General features: G+C 42.2%; 1 protein-coding gene across 1 annotated transcript in view; it reads right to left on the reverse strand.

Moving 5' to 3' along the window:
* Positions 1-19039, reverse strand: part of igf1ra (insulin-like growth factor 1a receptor) — a 69715-nt gene that overhangs the window by 8915 nt on the left and 41761 nt on the right. Inside the window, exons 3-18 of the mRNA XM_020611790.1 lie at positions 11480-11780; positions 10176-10312; positions 9560-9704; positions 8538-8746; positions 8294-8420; positions 7741-7976; positions 7442-7609; positions 6603-6810; positions 3964-4250; positions 3711-3853; positions 3097-3262; positions 2482-2584; positions 2177-2247; positions 1858-2087; positions 443-547; positions 142-305 (exon numbers count right to left, since the gene is read on the reverse strand). Of these exons, the coding sequence (XP_020467446.1) occupies positions 142-305; positions 443-547; positions 1858-2087; positions 2177-2247; positions 2482-2584; positions 3097-3262; positions 3711-3853; positions 3964-4250; positions 6603-6810; positions 7442-7609; positions 7741-7976; positions 8294-8420; positions 8538-8746; positions 9560-9704; positions 10176-10312; positions 11480-11780 (2800 nt within the window). The remainder of the gene's footprint in view (positions 1-141; positions 306-442; positions 548-1857; positions 2088-2176; positions 2248-2481; positions 2585-3096; positions 3263-3710; positions 3854-3963; positions 4251-6602; positions 6811-7441; positions 7610-7740; positions 7977-8293; positions 8421-8537; positions 8747-9559; positions 9705-10175; positions 10313-11479; positions 11781-19039) is intronic.

The following is a 19039-nucleotide window of genomic DNA, read 5'->3' on the forward strand; positions in this document are numbered from 1 at the left end:
ATTCCCTTCAGCTCCTCTTTCCTCCTGTCCATCTACATTTGGACTCCACTGCCTCAGGCACTCACTGAAATCCAAACACTTATTTTTGAGGGTTCAGCATTAAGTGACCAGGGGCAGCTGAGGGCATCGTGTTAACTTGACTTACCTCCAATCTTCACAGTGAAGTCCTCTGCTACCATGCAGTTCCTGGCAGCCAGATCTCTGTGGACAAATTTGTTGGCATTTAGGTAGGCCATGCCATCGGCGATCTCCCCTGCCATCTGGATCATCTTTTTGAGTGGGGGTAGGACCTGGCTGGTGGCTTTCTGTCACAGACCGCCAGAGAGAAGATGAGATGAGAGAGTAAAAAGCACTAAAGATGTGTGTGTGTTCACACACTGGCTGTAAGAGACTGCTTTCACTTTAGCTGAAGTGTGTGTATGTGTGAAGATAAGCTGCTTACTTCTTTGCGCAGAGAGCGCAGGTGGCTCTTGAGATCTCCACGGGGCATCAACTCCATAATCACCAATGTTGGCTGTCCCTGTGAGACCACGCCTAGTAATCGCACCTACACCAATTACAATACAGCACAGGTCAGGTAGGATGAGTCAAAAGTTGTCCCAAATCCACACAACACGTTATGAGAATGTGTGTTCACAAAAGAAAAGGGACAAGAATAAGTATATTCAAAACTGTCAGTAAGGATACTTTTTATTTTTGAGTGTGCTGAAAAAAGGTAACAATGGAGAGTGGTGAAGAGATCTAGCAACACCTCAGAAAACACAATATAATCACACTTTTAGAAGAGCAGTCTCTCTCTTTCTAAAGTCACTGATTGATGTCCAGCAGTCCAGGCACTGTATCATTTCCTGTTAGTATAAGCAACAGTCTTTTCTAGCACTACCTTTGTACACACAGAATTTGTTGTTGTAAGTAATAAACAAAAGCTGGGGCGGGCGCATCAGATGCAGCATCAGTTGTCGTTTACTATGACACACTATATGAAATAAAAGGATCAAGAGTCGTGTCCGACTGCGTTTGTCGGTCCCGACGCCCTACGACCATTGGGTTGGGTTGTTATCGGGCTTAAATCATGTACTCTGAACCGAGCATGAGTTAAAACCTATTACTTGTTCCCTAAAAAGGCCTTAAATTTACACAGATTTTTAAGTTTTGGTGACTTTTTTTGTTGGTTTTACCTCTGGCAATTTAGTTCTTTCTTTTGTAACATTTAAGGTTATTGACTGGACTCAAACTGCCTACTGTAAATGGCATAAGTGGAAAAATTGCCGGTAATGAATATGATAAATACTGTGTAAAATTAGTCAGCAGTAAGTTGCAGCTCAAAAGCTCAAACTGTTCATATTTCACATCTTATAGTGGTAGGCTACTAGAAAAAAACTTCCTCTTTAACATGCTTTGAAGATTGTTAAAAGAAAAATATATTTCCTTTAAATTATTCAAATCAAATTTATTAATTATGTGTTTGGCTTTTTAGAAGGCAGACTTGATTTAAAAGGGGTTGTAACAGCAGCTTTCTAACAGGAGACTAACACATCCATTTAATGTACGTAATGAGGCTGTGATTGCAGCGATGAGACAATCTATTGTACATGGTCTCCAGGAGGCCGAACCCTGCCTCAGGCTGTAGCTGCCAGAGTAAAGACGGCTACAGTTTGCTCAGAGCTCATGACCTGCTGGCCCCTTTCTCTCTGCTTTTAAGCACATTAGGAAATAATGTTAACTGACAGCACTGCCTTGCAAATGGGATTCATATAACAATGTCTTAATTTACTTTTGGCTGTATTGTGATGCTTTACCTGCATTTTTTCAGGCTTTTATCACTCAGGTAGCAACTTTAGGAGTTGAACCCCTTACCACATGGTGACAGTTGAACTCCTTCATGACAGAGGCCTCGTTCAGAAACTCAACGCGCTCCCTCATGCTGGCCGACTCATTGGCTGTCTTGATAGCCACTCGCGTCTCGGGTTCATCCTTGACCACTCCCTTGGCGATGCCTTCGTACACCATGCCGAAGGAGCCCTGCCCCAGCTCCCGGTGCATTGTGATCTTCTCTCTGGCCACCTCCCACTCATCTGGGACATACACTGACATGCAACAACAAACAGCAGGTTACACCAAATACGCACAGAAAAGTATAACACTGAAAAATTGTGAAAATATTTTATATTCTTACTCTCAGCAGCACTGAAGTACTCTGGATTGACAGACGCATAAAGGACTCCATTCCCCAGTCTGTCGCTGTTCCTATTGATAAGAAACATAATTCAGTTGGCCAGCAGGCAACTCTGTGTATGGATGGGATATGTACAGTAATTGTCTAGAAAGTCTGCTCTTTACCACAGGGAAATGTTAATGAAAACAGCCTATTAACTCCAATTAACATTACACTGGTCATTAAGTTTCATGAGCGCAGCATGATAGAACAGTAAAATCGAGCAACTTTGTCAGTGTACAAAGCATGTTCGTAAAGATACTTGCCTCTTTTTGTTCACAAAGAAGAGAATTGTAATGAGGCCGGCAATGAAAAAGATTACTATGATGGGAATAATGATGGCCAAGTAGAACATAACAGTATCGGGTCCTGTAGGACAAAAAAACAAAAATAAGAGTGAATAGCACTGACTAAAGATGTCATTCTTTATCTAATTTAAATTAGTCAAGAGAAATTATATAGTATTTAAAGCTTTCCACCCTAGCAGTCCCAGTACTAGGACCAGGCTGGGGCATGTCACCGAGCATGGCTGATTTAGCTCTCCAAGGTTTACCAAATGCCTAAAAGTAATGGTATTGCATTGCTGTACTTCATTTAAACTGCGTCAAATGTAGTAGAGCTGCAGTTCAGAACTTTTAAGACAGGTTCAGAAGCATCAGTGCTGACTGACTCATCTCTGGTCTAATGATGGAGACAGGGACAATGTATTTAAAAAATTTAGTAAATGTCATTTATTCATAATACCCAAGGTTGTTCTTTTTTGGCCTTACCGTTGTAGAGCTACCACTTACTGCATTTGGGTTACACTTTTTCAAGTGAACAAAATAAATAAATCAATCAAAAATAACCAGAGCTTTAATGTGAGAGAAATGTTGAATTACGGTTGGGTGGAGACACATAGAAGGACCCTCTTTCCGTCCAGGAGCCGTTCCCTGCTAAAGAAGTGGCCCGCACAGAGGCAGAGTAGTTTCCCGGACCCAGGTTCATCAGGCGAGCTCCTCTGTGCTCGCGGTACTGCTGTCGCGATACACACTCGTGTTTCTCAGGCTAAAAGAAAACAATCACATTGTGGTTATTGCTTAAAAGACTCAAGGTCAAGTAAGGAGGGTAAAACTGTGAACTAACACTAAGGACTTTTAGAATCCACACTCTGCTCAAAAATGTGTTTTGCTTATTGTTACTTTGCTTGGATATTTGATCATTGATGTGCAGAACAATGCAGTTTGACACTGGAACGCTGTTTTAAATCTGTTCCTAAAAATTTTTAGTTCAAAATGTTTTTCTACAAGACTATTTTGCGATGATATCACAACTAATTTGCGGTTCATCACAGTCGAATATGTAACTTAACAGTGTCACACATAATGTGGCAACAACATATACACATGGAGCTTTCTGTGTAGTAGGAGAAATCCTGTGGCCAGCAGACAATATTTGCATGTTCATAGATTCTAGATTTCTAACAGGATCTTTCATTAGACCCAATCTGGCTCACCTCAGACCCAAGACGGAACTTGATCTCATACATCAGGATGAGTCCATTGGGCATGATGGGCTCTGGCCAGTGCAGCACCACACAACCCTCAACCTCGTCGTTCCTCTCATAGATCACTTTTCCAGGGATGTCATCTGCTTTGACTGGGAAATATATACACAACATTACAAGCAGCATCTACAGTTTCAGAACGATTCGTACATCACGTTGTGCCACATTTCCATCATAGATTGTATCCAGGTCAGTTTCTCACTTGCGGGTTTTGTCCTGGAGTAGACAAATGCTCCAGCACTGCAGCGCCGCACCTCCTCGTTGCAGGCATGGATGTCAATACGGTAGACTGTGAAGGGCCGCAGGTTGAGGATCTCTAAATATTCCACTGTGCTCTTGTCTTCTGAGAAGGGGTACTCTTTGACAGGAGGAATGCCATCTGTACCGTTATCCCCTGGGCCAAATGTGGTGTTCCACCTACCAGCACTCTCAGGAAACATTGTGTTGTTAGCCACGCCAAAAACATCTCTACGTCGACGGTCTGGAGGTCTGAAACACAGACACACAAAATGCAACAGCTGTAAGAAAGTTGATTTAAGTACAGGCAGCATTATTATGACAATAAAAGATAAAAAGGTATACAATATGTCCTGGAAATGCTATTATAACAAGTAAGTGTAGTTTTATAACTCCCAAAAGCATTAGATACAAAGCTTAAGCATCATGTTGAACCATGTGGAGTGCGTGTTAGTGTGTGTGTTTGTGCATGAACACCATGTGTCCAAACGCTGCGTACTACTACCGGTGGAGCTGTATAGAAGGATGAGGTCGGAGGGATCATAGCAAGGTGGACAGATAGATATGGAGAAAAACACAGACACCAAGCAATAAAAGAGCTGAAAAAGATTAAATATAGGTCAGACAGGAAATATGGCTTTTATGACACTGATATTCTGAGTCCACATGTTCAATCATGACGACCGGTATTCTGCATCCAAACAGAGGGCACTGTGGTGAATATACGTGATTTCATAGTGCATGTATTAACCCAAAACTTTTTTAACATTTGCTTTAAAATGACTCATTTATTCATTTAGCTGCTTTAACATTCCTCTCTGACAGTTATAACTGGTGTGGTACAATCCAAAATCTGGTGCTCAAAATCAGTTACTGCTGACAATTCAGCAAATATACAGTATATGAAAACTGACAAGAAAGTACAGACACAGATGTGTGAATCCAATTCAAAATGACTAGTAAATCTTGAGCTTTACTTTATTACAAGCAGCAGAACCAGAGCAAGAGAGATGGACAGAGAGGCCAGATGGAGAAATACTTGAGGATCTAATTTATGTACATGCAATAAGAGCATTATATTAAGCAGGGCAGCCCTGACACTGAGATAAGGCTCCTCAGCTGACGCATGACCTTATAACTACTGAATTACTACAGTCAGTGTCGTAACATCACCTGCTATAAAGGGATCTACTTTTACGCAATAAAATCCAGAGAGGACTACACATTCAGTCTGTGGCTAGTAGGGCACATTAGTAGTGCGCATGTACACACACAGCACTCACAAACTCAGACTCACAAAAACAGATAAAGTAACTTCCAAAGAGTTCCATGAGTCTCAGCAGAGGGGGATTACAGTAAATAAACTGTCCCATCAGCTGATGATAACAGCTTTTGGATCATACAACAAGGTAAGACAATGACAGATATCCTTTCTGTGTAGGCACCTTCTTCTCTTCCAGTAAAGTAAGTCTGCCTTCCTGATTTTCTGTTGTGCTGATGGGGCTATTCCCTCATTCATTTCAAATTCCAGATGGATTCACTGTACACTTCCTGGCAGCTGTCATGGGCCAGAAAAAGAGAGAGAGAGAGAGAGAGAACACAACAACAACAAAAAAGAAACGAGTCTCAGACAAAGAGAATGTGCAAGGGGAGGGGGAAAGTGGAGTGCTGAGTGGAGAGGGACAGAATGGAAAACATTTTCTCTTCTTTCTGTTTTCACCCTCTTTCCTCTCACCCTGGGTCTAAACCCTGAACTTTGGAAAAAAAAACACCCAGATTTTCAAGACCTTTCCCTGGAGTGGTGTGTAATAATGCTGGCTCTGTGTGGAGAGCCTGCACATACACAGATCTTCACTGCAGATCCGGGACTTGCCACCCGCTAATCACACAATATATTGATCAAATTCCACAAGAGCATTGCAAAGGAAAAGAGAAGGGCACCATGATGATGTGTGGATGGATGAACTCTGGAGCCTGCTGAGTGTTCTTAGTGAGGAACAGCAAGTACATCAAGGGTCTCCATGTTTTATTGTGATAGATGACGTAGTGAGGCAGAATATTAAACCACCAATTCACAAACAGTCTTCCAATCATTCATAGCCATGAGCAAGGTAAATAAAAATACAACACAGATGTTAGTCCCTACTGTGAGGGACAAAGGTCTAAGCAGCTATGAATGAGCAACCAAATTTGACCCTTCAGACTCTTAAATCACATCCCTTTCCTGGGTTTACCTAACATTTCCTGTGCCATGGTTGCCAGGGCAATAGAAAGCCACAACAGCGCTAAGAAGGCTTTAGGCCCCATGCAATACGTCTCCTGATCTGCACTGATGGACAAAAGGGTTGAGCCAAGCTGGGAGGCTCAGTCCCTGTCCGGTTCTTCTATGCCCTCATGCTTAGAACTTGTCACCTCCACAGAGGAGCCATTATGCCTGGGCCACCACCTCATTGCTCATTTTGACCCATCAAGACAAACAAGTGCAGCTCTTTAATATGATTGCCATCTCCTCAGAATGAAAGGAAGCACAGAGCAGGAGCTGTAAACAGTTTAAAGAGTTCACTGTAAGGCTGGCATTATATCTCCATCTGAGGTTTACTATACCTTGGCAGAAAGATGGCATTGTGAAGAAAGTTTTCAAAAGCTTTTAAAAGGACGCGGTCGACCTTCTTTTGGGCCATCTCCTCTGGTGTCTTCTGACAGGCACAGCATGGGCCCTTCTCTGCCCCTGCCAGGTCTGACTTAGTGGGCTTCATGCACTCTTCCGTGTCTGTGAGCCCTGTTGCTGGGATTCGGATTGGGATCTTCAGCTCTGTTTTGAGAGAAACCAAGGGTATTTAATGGCAGGCAGCAGTGTGCATTACTAAAGCAGCTGTTCAGAATATTTTTTGACATATTTCCTGTACAGATTTATGTTTCAACAATAAAGAAATAGATTAACATTTTGTGAAATACACATATTTGCTCTCTTTCCAAGAGTAAGATGTCTGTACATAGTGTAAATATGAAGCCACAGCCAGCAGGCAGTTAGCTTAGCACTGGAAAAAGGTGTAGCTAGCCAGAAACACACACACACACACAAAATGCAGCTACCAGCACCTCTTTAATGCTCAACAATGAACATGTCTTATCTAGTTTGTTTCAGCCATACAAAAATTAAAGCAGGAAAACAATTTGTGCCTTTTCCGTTTCCAGACTTTATGCTAAGCTAAGCCAACCAGCTGATCTGTCAAGTATCATATATAGCACACAGACGCAGAGGTGTGAATGTGTGTGTGAGAGTTACAATCTACCCATCTAGCTCTCAGCAAAAGAATGTATTTCCAAAATTGTCAAACTATTCCTTGCAATAATAACGAAGGGCTCATCAGTAGCCAAACTCAAGACAATTAAAAGATGCCTATTGGTTTTTTCTGTTTGTTTTTTAGTATAAGCATGTATACCTTTAGAGCAGTAGTTGTGTTGGTAGAGTTCCCTGTCCTCAGGCTGCTGCTGCCAGCGGACCAGGTAGTAGGTCAGATTACCATTGGGAAAGACTGGAGGTGACCACTTTACCACCAGCTTGGTCGAGGAGTTGGCATATGCACGAGCATCTTTTGGTATAGAGGGCCCTGCAATAGAGCCAAAGTCATTGTTTTAAGTTGTTGTTCAAATGTTTTTCTCATTACATACAGTGATTACTGAGAAGGCTGCATCACTGATAATTTCCAAACAGTGTTATTGAGTGATGATCAGGACTTACATGATGGGCGTGTGCGAATGTAGACTATATCACTCTTTGCCCCAGTAATGTGTTTGTCCTGCACCTGCAGGGTAATGGCCTTCACAAAAACAGCATACTGGGTCCAGGGCTTCAGGTGCTGAAGAGTGACTGTTGGGTCACTGTTTTTATCCTGAGGAAGATCCACATCCACCATGTGCCAGCTGTTTGAGCCACAGCCATCCTGGCCGTCAAACTCTGTGATGTTCTGGAAATGGCTGGTAAAGACACAAAACACAGGCTCTGCATTGACAAAAATTATTTTATTTAAAAGTGACATTAATGTAAAGTGCGCACAGTGTTGACTGGAGAAAAATATGCAAAACTAGATATGGTTGTCTAAGATCATTTTCATAAAATCACTCATTGTGGGTCAAATCCTGTGTGTTGGAAGCATTCAGTTCTCAATTTCAAGTACCATGTCCAAAAAAAGATCAGGATTCTATATGGGGAAATAAATCTTCAATCATATCCACGCTGCCTCAATGTAGTGTTAATTGAGTGTTATTGAGTATGATGAATTGCATGTACTCACGACTCCTTGTAGTAGACTATGAAGCTGATAAGGTCTCCATAGTCCGGCGGCTGATAGCGCTCCCACTTCAGCGTGATCACATGGCTTTGTGTGGTATTAGACTTGAACTTCAAAATATAGCTTTCACCTAAAACAGAGTAGGACCCTCTATGGCACACGCAGTATATACAAAACAGTATTTCATAGGTCCTTCGTTATCTTAAAGAAAGAAGCAACCTGTCAAAGATCAGGTGAATATACTCACAGCTGGCTCGTTCACCGTTGTTACGGAAATCACCCTCCTCTGGCTTCACAGTTATCCCTGTCTTTGTCCACATGGTGATAATCTCAGACATGCAGAGTTTGGGGTTCAGGCGGAAGAAGAGACGACCAGCCTGAATAGTCAGGTTGTGCTGACTCCAGTCCCACAGGTGCTGCAGGTGCTGGTTGTTGATGGCGGAAAACGAATACATGCTAAAAATTAAAGGAGATCAAGAGGAGGTTACTACCATCTCATGTAGATGAACAATAACGTTTTGTTATTGTATGTGAACACATTTCATGGAAGTGAAATGATCAGAAATATGGTTAAAAGGAGCTTTTTTTCTTGCCACTCGGTAGGGGCATTAGGGTTAACAGCCGAGGACATCACACAAACTCAAGTCTTTGAGAGTCTTGACAATAAGCCTAGGTTTGTACAGAGAAGAACATGAGGACCTGAAACAGAAAACAATCTGGACTCTAGCAGCCCAAGTAAAACAGCTGAACACCTCCAGAGCAAAGGGAATTTCTGCCACCCTAAACAGCATTCCTCTGAGTGAAATTTTACCCTGGGAGAAATGGCAACAAGAAGGGCAACAGGCTTTCTCATGACCCCTCTGACCACTACCATAAAAACTTTCCCTCCTATCTAAGAATGCTGCTGATATCGCAGCAAAGACAGGGCTCATGGACCTGACACTTTCCATTCAGATTTGCAGTCACACTCACTTATCAACCTGTCTGCAATACTTGTACAATGCAATACAAATCATTTTTAAAACGATATTGTAATATCTTGAAACAAACACAAGATCTTAAAGGTTATATTTACATTTATCAATTTAGGTAAATGTGCAAATCCACCATCCAGGCCAAACAACAAATTTCTGACATTTATGCACCTTCAGTGATAAGTTGGTGGCAACCTCCCTGCTTAGGCTGCGCTTTGCTGATGCCCTCTATGCTCTCAGATACCACAAACATGCACGGACACATTCGCCGGCAAAAAGTGCAGACAAGCCTTACTTGTCGATGAGTTCCTGCCCATTGATGTAACGCAAGCTCTTGAGGAAAGACAGCGAGCCAAGTGCGTGGGAGTGTCGAATCTTCACGTAGCCTGTCACTGTCTGGATCAGTCCCATGAAGCTCTCCAGCTCAGACGCTATGTTATCTGGGGACAGTAGATAAACACGCACAGAGATACAAAACAGCCCATGAAAAAAAAATGCATATGGGAAAAAAATAATAAAAATCACAGGGATCGCTAATGCAAATATCCCAGTAAGCACTAAATTGTACAAGCTTAATTCATATGTGGAGATTAGCCTGCAAGCCACCCTATCTGAGCAAATAAACAGCATTATGGTATTATGTGATGGTTGGGTTAGAGTGTAGGAAGTGTAAGAATGTTGATTTTGTGGCCCCCACTGTGCATCCCAGGAGCTTCGGCTACCAGGCTCTTCTATTTCACCTGCCTCAGTTATCACAATATTTGCATTTCAATCAAATGAATAACAGTGTAGTAAAGTTAGCTGCTGATGAAGTTCGGTCCACTAAACTTTCCTGATGTGTACAAAAATGTTGTATGGACTATTAAGTTACACTGCAGTTTACTGTATATGAGGTGCATAGGTGCACTCACTTCCACGGCGGATGTTGATATCCAGATTGCCCTCAATGACAGTACAGTCCTTCAGAGACTGAGCAGCATCCACGGAGTCAATGACGGGGGACGTGCAGAACTTATCACAGGGGCCATTACAGGCACTGCATAACATACTGTATAGAGTGGAATCAAAGAGAAAGAGTGAATGAGAAGAAAGAGGAAAGTAAAAACTGTCAAAGATTGAACTCTTCTACCTCACCCTGAAATCATTTGTCCACCCCCACCCCCCCCAAGCATTCCAGAGGACTCAGGCAAATAAATTCACTGCATGACATTAATTCACCTCTGACATGGAGATTTACACTTTTTTTTATGAGACTTCTTCTGAATTCTGTTTTGTGAAGGAGTGACTCATTGTATTGACCTCAGAGACAAAACTGCAGTTTTATGGCCAAAAAAATATACAACAGCAGAGTCAACATGGAAAGTCTGGGAACTAAAGAAACACCACACTGAGAAAAGCTGAAAACAAGTGTTTCTGTCCTAGGTTAATGTCAAACAAAGGAAATGTCAAGTGGACAAAGTTTGGAATGGTTAAGACACTTAAGCCGAGTCTCTTCTTAAAACCTTTTGAGGTGCGGTGGGTAGAGCAGTCGTCTCCCAAACGGAATGTTGAAGGTTCGAATCTCGGTGCCTGCAGTCCACATGTCGAAGTGTCCTTGGGCAAGACACTGAACCCCCCCCCCAAGTTGCCTGTGATGGTGGCGCGTATGCACGCAGCGGCCCGGGGCCCCTCGGCTCCAAACAAAACTTTCGTTGTACGTGTCACAATGTTACAATGACAATAAAAAAAATAAAAAAAAAGCTTCTAAAATACACCAGTGTTCTAAAGAAACAACTATACTGAGCACCTTTCACCACCTTTCTAAACAATCTGGCAAGTCCAAGTGTGAATTATTAACAGCCCAACATACTCTTAACCTGGAGCACTTGCAGCTTTGAAGCCTACTTTAAGAATAAACAGCCAGGTAAGGGGAAGTTCAGCTCAAGACAACACCCCCCAACACACATTAACAAAAAAATTTGCCAGGAATTAAAAAATAGTAAGACCCATGACTCTCTCTGTGAAAAAGATCAGGTTATGATCCTGTAAAAATTCAAATACACATCATTAAAGAAGAATATTTGTCATATCAGTTAATATCAGTTTTGAGAATCTTAGACAAAATGTAAAATTATTCATTTTAAGGAGCTCTTCCTAATATTCTGTATGTTTAGTGTGTCACCTGACATTTCCAAATCATCAGCACCTAAACTAGAAGAGAAGGATATGTCTTTACCGATTAGTCTCATTGCGCGTGAAGCCAGAGGGGCAGTCGGGCATACACTCTCTCCCATGGATGACAAAGTGAGTGTCACCAGGCAGGTGCACCTGAGAGCACATGTCCATGGTGATGCAGCGCCAACCCTCAAACTTGTAGGTGCCTGGGGGACAGTCTGGCACACAGCGGCCCTCGTGAAAGTAGTGGAGGCAGGCGGAGCAGGCCATATCATTGTTGGGTTCAGTACAGCTGCCCAGGCACTGGCTGTGGCAACAGTCCCCCTTGTCCGTACACGCAAGATTGCAGCGTTCTGGGCATACTGGAGAAGACAGAAAAACACAGGGAAGAGGTCAGTTGTGGGTTGTTGTAAACAGTCTGCATTGCTGGACGATATTACAACAATGTCAGGGATGTTAAAGGTCAAACAGATACTGAACTAAGGCTGATATATATGATCTGCTTTGTAACCGGCCAAAAGACAAAGAAATAGGTTTTAGAGAAGTAATATAGAGTCAGTGTGCATACACAGCATGTGCACATACACTCCCACTTTATTAGGTACAGCTATACAGCTGAATGCAATCCAGTGCAGTCTTTGTTTAAAAACTTTCCAAAAGGCCTCAGTTCAACTATATTTACTACTGTGGTCTTAGTGTTATTATACCTTTAAAAATATTTCTAATATTCTTCCTCCCTCATGTAAACAGGGTGGGCAAAAGATTAGAAACATTTCTCAATATAATGTAGACTAGCAGCTGAAAACCACAACCTCAGAAATAAACAGATTAATATCTGACTGCATTACATTTTACAGGTGTACCTAATAAAGTGTATAAACACCTGTAAATAGGAGGATGTTTTTGTGTGCATGGCCGGGCTGTGCTGGCCTCAAGCGAAAAGGTGAAGAGTAGAGTCGGGTTCTGGAATTAGCAAAGTGCAAAACTGGGGTCAGGGCCGCGCTCAGAGAGGAAGCAGAGTGCCAGCAGGGTGAAAAGCCTGTGCCAGCTGTTTTGATAAACCACAGAGTTGGTCTCACTTAATGTCATCACAGAAAACAAATTCCTGCTAGTCTTGCATCCTAAAAGTCACAGCAAAGAAAACCATTAAAAATCTGAATATCTTTACAATAAAATTTTATTAGTGAATTGTTAAAACAAAAACAATATGGGTGTCTATGCCGTGTCTGATTAATATTGTGATATAATGAAAGACAAGACAGTTGCAGCTCAAACTAAAACAACTTCCCACCATAACAACAGCTTCCAGGACACTACTGTACATCCTTGTGGGCTGTGAGAAAAATCGACAGAAATTACTGTGTGGGGCGTTTTAAATTAAGTTTGAGCAACATGAATAATTAAAGCTCCTCACTGTTTACTGAGCATGACTGAGAAACCAAAACCCCAAACAATAGGTTATCAAAAACACAGAACTTTCCCACTGCTTAGGACAGACAGTACACATACAGTCGGTCAGATTTATCTCACTGAGCTTGCAAACTGAGCAACATGGCAAATGGGAGCCATCTGTTTTTGATGTTTTTTTGCTGTAGCCTATTTATAGAGAATCACTTCAGGAAAAGCAAATGTAAAGGGAAGAAAGCAGACAATTCCCACAGCTAACTAATCTTGAGATAGTGCAGACAGGGTTGTCCTAGTTTCAGATGAGTCCACTCTATAGAAAAAGCACCTGGAGTGTGCACTGACCTGCATGAATGCTTGTGAAATGCCTGGTGAAAGGTGTTTTCTGCTAATGATGGTTCCCTGTTTGAGGGGTTTGTCTCAAACAACAAGTCAAGTTCAGGTTTCTTTGGGGAAAACAGCTGAGAAATCAATGCACTGTTTTGTTTAAATATGGCTTTTTTGCATATTAGAAATTCTTTAAGCAGCACAGTCCTGACAAATGTTTACTAAAACACACATTGCACCACTCTTTTTCATGGGTTTTATTCTAATTTGTAAGACTGTCAGGACAGATATTACTTCCCTTTTATCAGTGTCAGACTTTTAGCCATCTTCATGATACACACTTTTACAAGTGTGATTAAAAAAAATTGCGAACATGTGCACATGCACGTTGGTATGTGACTATCTATAAGTGCCAGAGAGAAAGAGGAAAAGGACGCCTGTGTGTTTATTAGCTTTCAAATTAAACACGTCAGCACATCCATGTTTCACTTTGTGAATCAGTCAAAAAAAAAAACAGCTGCTCTCAATGAATATTTTATGTTGCTTTACAAAACATCTGTGTAGATTAGGAATGTGATGGTGAACTACAGCAATGCTGCAGAGCAAATACACACTCCCACAGTGTCAACTCAAGTTCCCTTCACAAGGGAGGGGGAATGATCGGTCTCAATCCTGACAGCTTTCAAATTCTTTCTCACATTCAGTCAAACCTAATAATGCAGAAGAGGTGAAAAGGTTTGTCTGGAAAAGTCCTTCAAGATTCTGTGACCAAAAAAAGTTCCACAGGCCTAATAAAATATTTGTTTGTTCAGTACACTGCAGAAATTTCCAATAACTGTCTCCTGATAAACCAGACCTTGAAGTTACTGCAGTTACTGTCAATAAAATAATGTTCTTGAATGCACAAGTAAACAGAATATTTTGCTATATGGCTGCCTTGTGCTATGTATAGCTTCACACTGCGTGCACACCAGGAGCTGCCTGGCTCTGCTGTACTTCATAAATACTGTATCTAATTATAGTGGATCTGGTCCAAAGCAAATTGCAAATATCTTTTTAAAACTACAGCATCAAATGCCAACACATAAATGTTTTCAAATAACAGCTGAGATCTAACTGGAAACATGATGCTGACATTAGTGTGTTTAAAGCAGGCAGATCAGTGTTGCACATGTGCAGAAACATCAGCCAGGTTTCATTTTCTTGGAATGCTACCAAAAGGGGGCAGCCAAGGCAAACTCTAATGAGCCTTATTGGATTTGCCTCCCTTCTGCATCATTTTAACAGATTCCTTAGTGAAGAGAAATACCAAACATGCATACCTTCCTCCAGAAGAAAGCAAAAGGTGGGGGAGTCAGTGCTTTAAATCCATATAAGTCAACCCGGTTTCGCTGTGTGCCCAAACAACCTGTGGTATCAGGGATGCAATCTTCTATTTATAGATGCTCCTAATGCAGCCCTATTTCCATACTGCTGCTCTCTACACATAGCTATGCAGGGCATTGTGGGTTTCCACTGCCTGAAAGGAAGGGGGATGACCTAACAAGATGCTCCTCTTGAGATAAGCCATCATCTTTGTGGTCCCCTGAGAGGATGTTTAATATGAGTAGAAATAACTTAGAGGTATCAGCAAGTTGGGATTTGACCCTCTTTACCATAAATTGCAAAAAACAAGCTGTGGGTGTGGGGAGGTATATGATGTTATTCCTCTCATATGGTAGTTACACAAGAGACCCCCAACCCCCTGCCTTTCCTTGAGCAAACACAGGTCAGATCAGACACCATAGCCAACCACCAGCCCACCCCTGCTGTTCACCAGAGCACTGCGACACAAGGAGTAGCGGGATCCATTTCATCAAGAGTAAACAAGACAAGAGTCAGCACTGATGAGTCTCCTTCTGAGCAGCTGGTGCATCACTATGACCACCATTAAATACAGCAGAAATGGGAGGAGGAGGAGGAGGAGGAGGAGGAGGAGGCATCACTAACAGGGTGAGAGACAGAAAAGTGCTGGCCACTGTATGTTTTTTTTATTATACAAGTACCCTCCGCTGGCCGCTGTGAAGAATCTGCAGAATGTTCCACGCCTCAGAACATTTAAGGGGGAGAATGTTAATCTCTCACTTCACTGCTGCAGCAACACAACAACAAAATCAGGAATTGCTACAGACACTTGAGAAGAGGAGGCGGCTTTAACTATGAACATGCTCATTGAAGGTGAATGTGAGATAAGAAAAGAGGGACATATTGCTGAACAATTATGCTTTGGCCCAAAAAAAAAAAAAAAACGACGTGAGCCTGCAGCAGAGCAAAGTTTGAGCCAAAAGCATTAAGTGTAATCTGGCTGGCCCATAAACTGTACATAAAGACGGATGATGTGACAGCTCCCCTAAAAGCTACCACAAGTCAGCTGATTGCACTACAGGCCATAAACCGTCATAGTCCCACCCATATTAACGAATGGGACAGGAGTGAAAGTAAAAACTCAAAGTGCATATCAAATCCATTTTTCCCCAAAGGGGATTTCTGTCATTTTAGGTAGATATCATCACTCTGATCTGTTTACGAGTAGTCGTTTTTCTGATTATTTTGTTTTAATAAGTTACTTGACGATACAAAAAGGGGTGTATTTCTCATAACTGACAACATTCTATTGGTCATCTGATACCGTCGTGCCACCTTTTGTCACTAATGTGCAGGATCTGGCTGCATAAGAAAAGCAAGATGGCCACTCCCACACTTACGACATTGTGGCTTCACTTTTGCATAGTGAAAGGAAGTGTGATGTGTTGTCTGACAGTCTATGGGCTGCCCTTTCCTTCTTAAAAAGCAGAATGCATGGGGATTCTGGGTCATGTGATGCACATCGCTACCCTTTCCCAATGGTTATTACAGTATTGACAAAAAATATATAAATAAATTAAAAAAAAATAGATAAGAGGCTTAATTTCATGTGTGCATGTTTTTATTGCATTGTGTGGACAAATTTGTGTCCAGTGCCATCGTCATAAGAGCATTTTGGCTGGTCTGCACATCTTCAAAGGGCTTTTTGGTGTGGATTCATTCAGAGTTCAGCACTTCTAATCTGAATGCAAGTCATATCCTGTTTGCTAGATAGCATGCCACATAAGTGGACTACTACTATGTTTACATCTGGAGGATGGTGACACATTTACCACCAGCAGGCCACACTTCATCTAAACACTTCATCTAAAGATGAAGTGTGGTGTGAAAACATGAGGAGTTTCGTAAGCCGATACAATTTTCCCACACCAATAAACATAAAAATGATCTAATGAAAGATGAAATACTTCATTCTTCATACCACATAACACTATGTTCTCCCTGTGTCATTGTAGATAAGCAGGAAGTGTGACAGACAGTTGGGAAATCATTCATTATTCACAGTAGAGCTTGGGGAGAGGGATGGCAGGGAGGAGGGTGTCATGGATGAGGAGGGTGGGGGTTAAATTAGGAGCCATCTGCTGGACCAATAGCAGGGAGGCAGGGGAGGTTCTAAACCTGATGATTGACATGTTATTGAATCTGGAGCAGAGATGGTAAACAAGTCCTCTCTTGAGCAGGCGTTGGGAGGAGGGAGTCATAACCATAGTGATTAAGCTTGGCTTTTCCACAGATTCAGAGAAAACATAAGTTAAGGGAAAAAAACAAACAGATGTAGCCTTACTCAACAAGAAGCCTTAGTTACATTATTTCTGGAGACAGTGCTGACCCATACCTGGAATGTCAGCAAAATAAATAAATAAGAAAATAAACAAATAAAAAAACAACAGGGCTATACATATGCTAGGATGAAACTGAGACTAAGGTATTCTGTAGAAAGTAATGCATTTCAAGCAACATGTATTTTAAGGATGTTTAGTTCAGTGCAAGAGTATAAATAGCCTACGGTGTCTTTTAAAACCTTTCCCAGGACAATAAAAACATAACCACCAGATACTGTACTTAACTGTGGCTGCATGATTTTAAAAGAGGTTGCTATAGGTGCTGCACATTAAGTGTCAATCACACTGCCTGCCTTTGTTCTACAATATAAATGGAGCCATAGCTCCATTAGGACATGATTAAATTTATCTCTACATTACCTCCATTTACCAAAGTAGTCACTCTGCTGCACACTACATCCACTGCACTGCCCTGTGGGGATGCAAAGCTTCTGACTCTGTGCAGAGGCAGAGCCGGTGGGCTCAGGTTACCAGAGCTGAGAGCAGTAGCAGACAGTAGGCCCATCAAAGGGTGCTGCTGACCCCCACCCCGCTGCTCCCTGAGCTCCATCAGGCCACATCCTCATCCGGCAACCCGATCTTCCCTGGGAGCCCCCAGCGGATCACCCCAGACACTTGTTTAAACCACATCAACCTAGACAGCCAGAGAGGGGATGCTTCCTCCGCTCACAGTCAAAGGCAGACTTTATCTTAGCTTCCAGTGGTCTTACTACTACAGCGAGTCTCAAGTGCCAGGATGCACTGATCTAATCAAAAGTGGAATTTTTCGCCTTTTCAGACAGAGCGTGTCTGTCTGTGCATGTTCGACAACATCAACCATCCTGGTGATCAGAGTGTGTGTGTGTTATTTTAGAGGGGGAACACTTCACAGCATCATAATGTGATCTTCTCATGCACACAGCTGGCTCAGGATAGCTTGGCTCTCTGCTCAGTCCTGTGCACAAAGGTGTGTGTGAGCCCGTGTTTCTCGGTCTCTTCCACTCCCATGCCTCCTAAAGACCAGCAACGTGTTTTTCTCACAGCTATGTGCTGGTCTGTGTGTTCAGGCATGCGTGGCATTTCCCCTCACTCACGTTCAGTCATAACAACACACACCCCGTCGTTCTACCCTCAGGCTTTGGTCCATTCTGCAGCTGCTGCTGTTGTTGTTGCTTTATTGTTGATTTCACTCACTAAAAAGGACACCGATATGCAACACCGCCACATGTGACAACATTTTTTTGGTTTCATCACTGATCAGATACAGTAGAATGAGGGAGGTAGGAGGATGGTCTGTCAGGCAGTGCACAAAGTGAGTAAGAAGATCAATTATTCTTATACTATATATACATATTGTACATACAGTATATGTCTTGCTTTTTGCAACCAGAAGTGGAGTGACAGCGTCCAACCGCCAATCTAAGCTGCCAAATCAACTCAAATCCACCTCTTCATATGTCATCAAAAAACTTACTGAAAACAAATTTACCAGAAAAATGACCACTTGTACACACATCGGTGTGATTATATCTACCAAAAACCACAGAAGTGCCCTCGATTTGTAAGTTTACCTCATGGTCCATCCGCTAATATGGAGGCGGCGGGATTTATGACCTATACTGCAACCAGCCACCTGGGCGGCTTTACTTCTGGGACTTGTCATGGCGTCCATATTTTATACAGTCGATGGCGGGGTCAAACCCCATAACTAAGCCTTAACCCGAGTTGGACTTCCAAATCCCTGTAGGCCTGACTTCTAGTAGGCCAGAAGTCCCGGAGTCCCAGTTCATCCCTCGACAGAAGCACCCCTGGAGTCACATTTGTAAAGACAGACCTCTGCAGCAGTCTTCCTCATTAAATCAAGGAACTCTCCAACTTACTCTGAAGACTCATAGTGGCTGTCATGACTTTGAGGGTTTGTAAAAAAACAGACCTACTAAGCCATCATACAAATTTATGGCACAGTATCATTAGCTCCACTCTGAACAGCACATCTAAATCAAGTATTATTACAGAGATGTACTCTCTGACTTTTATTACCCAGTAAGTGCATCACCTGCTACATTTCTGATGCTGATCTACTCATTTAAGGGGGAAAAGTAAAAAAAAAAAAAAAAAACCCACTGTGACAGTCAGTTCATTCAGGGGGGACTCCGCCACCGCCA

Source organism: Monopterus albus, unplaced genomic scaffold, assembly GCF_001952655.1.
Source record: "Monopterus albus unplaced genomic scaffold, M_albus_1.0 scaffold5.1, whole genome shotgun sequence".
Taxonomy (NCBI): Eukaryota; Metazoa; Chordata; class Actinopteri; order Synbranchiformes; family Synbranchidae; genus Monopterus; species Monopterus albus.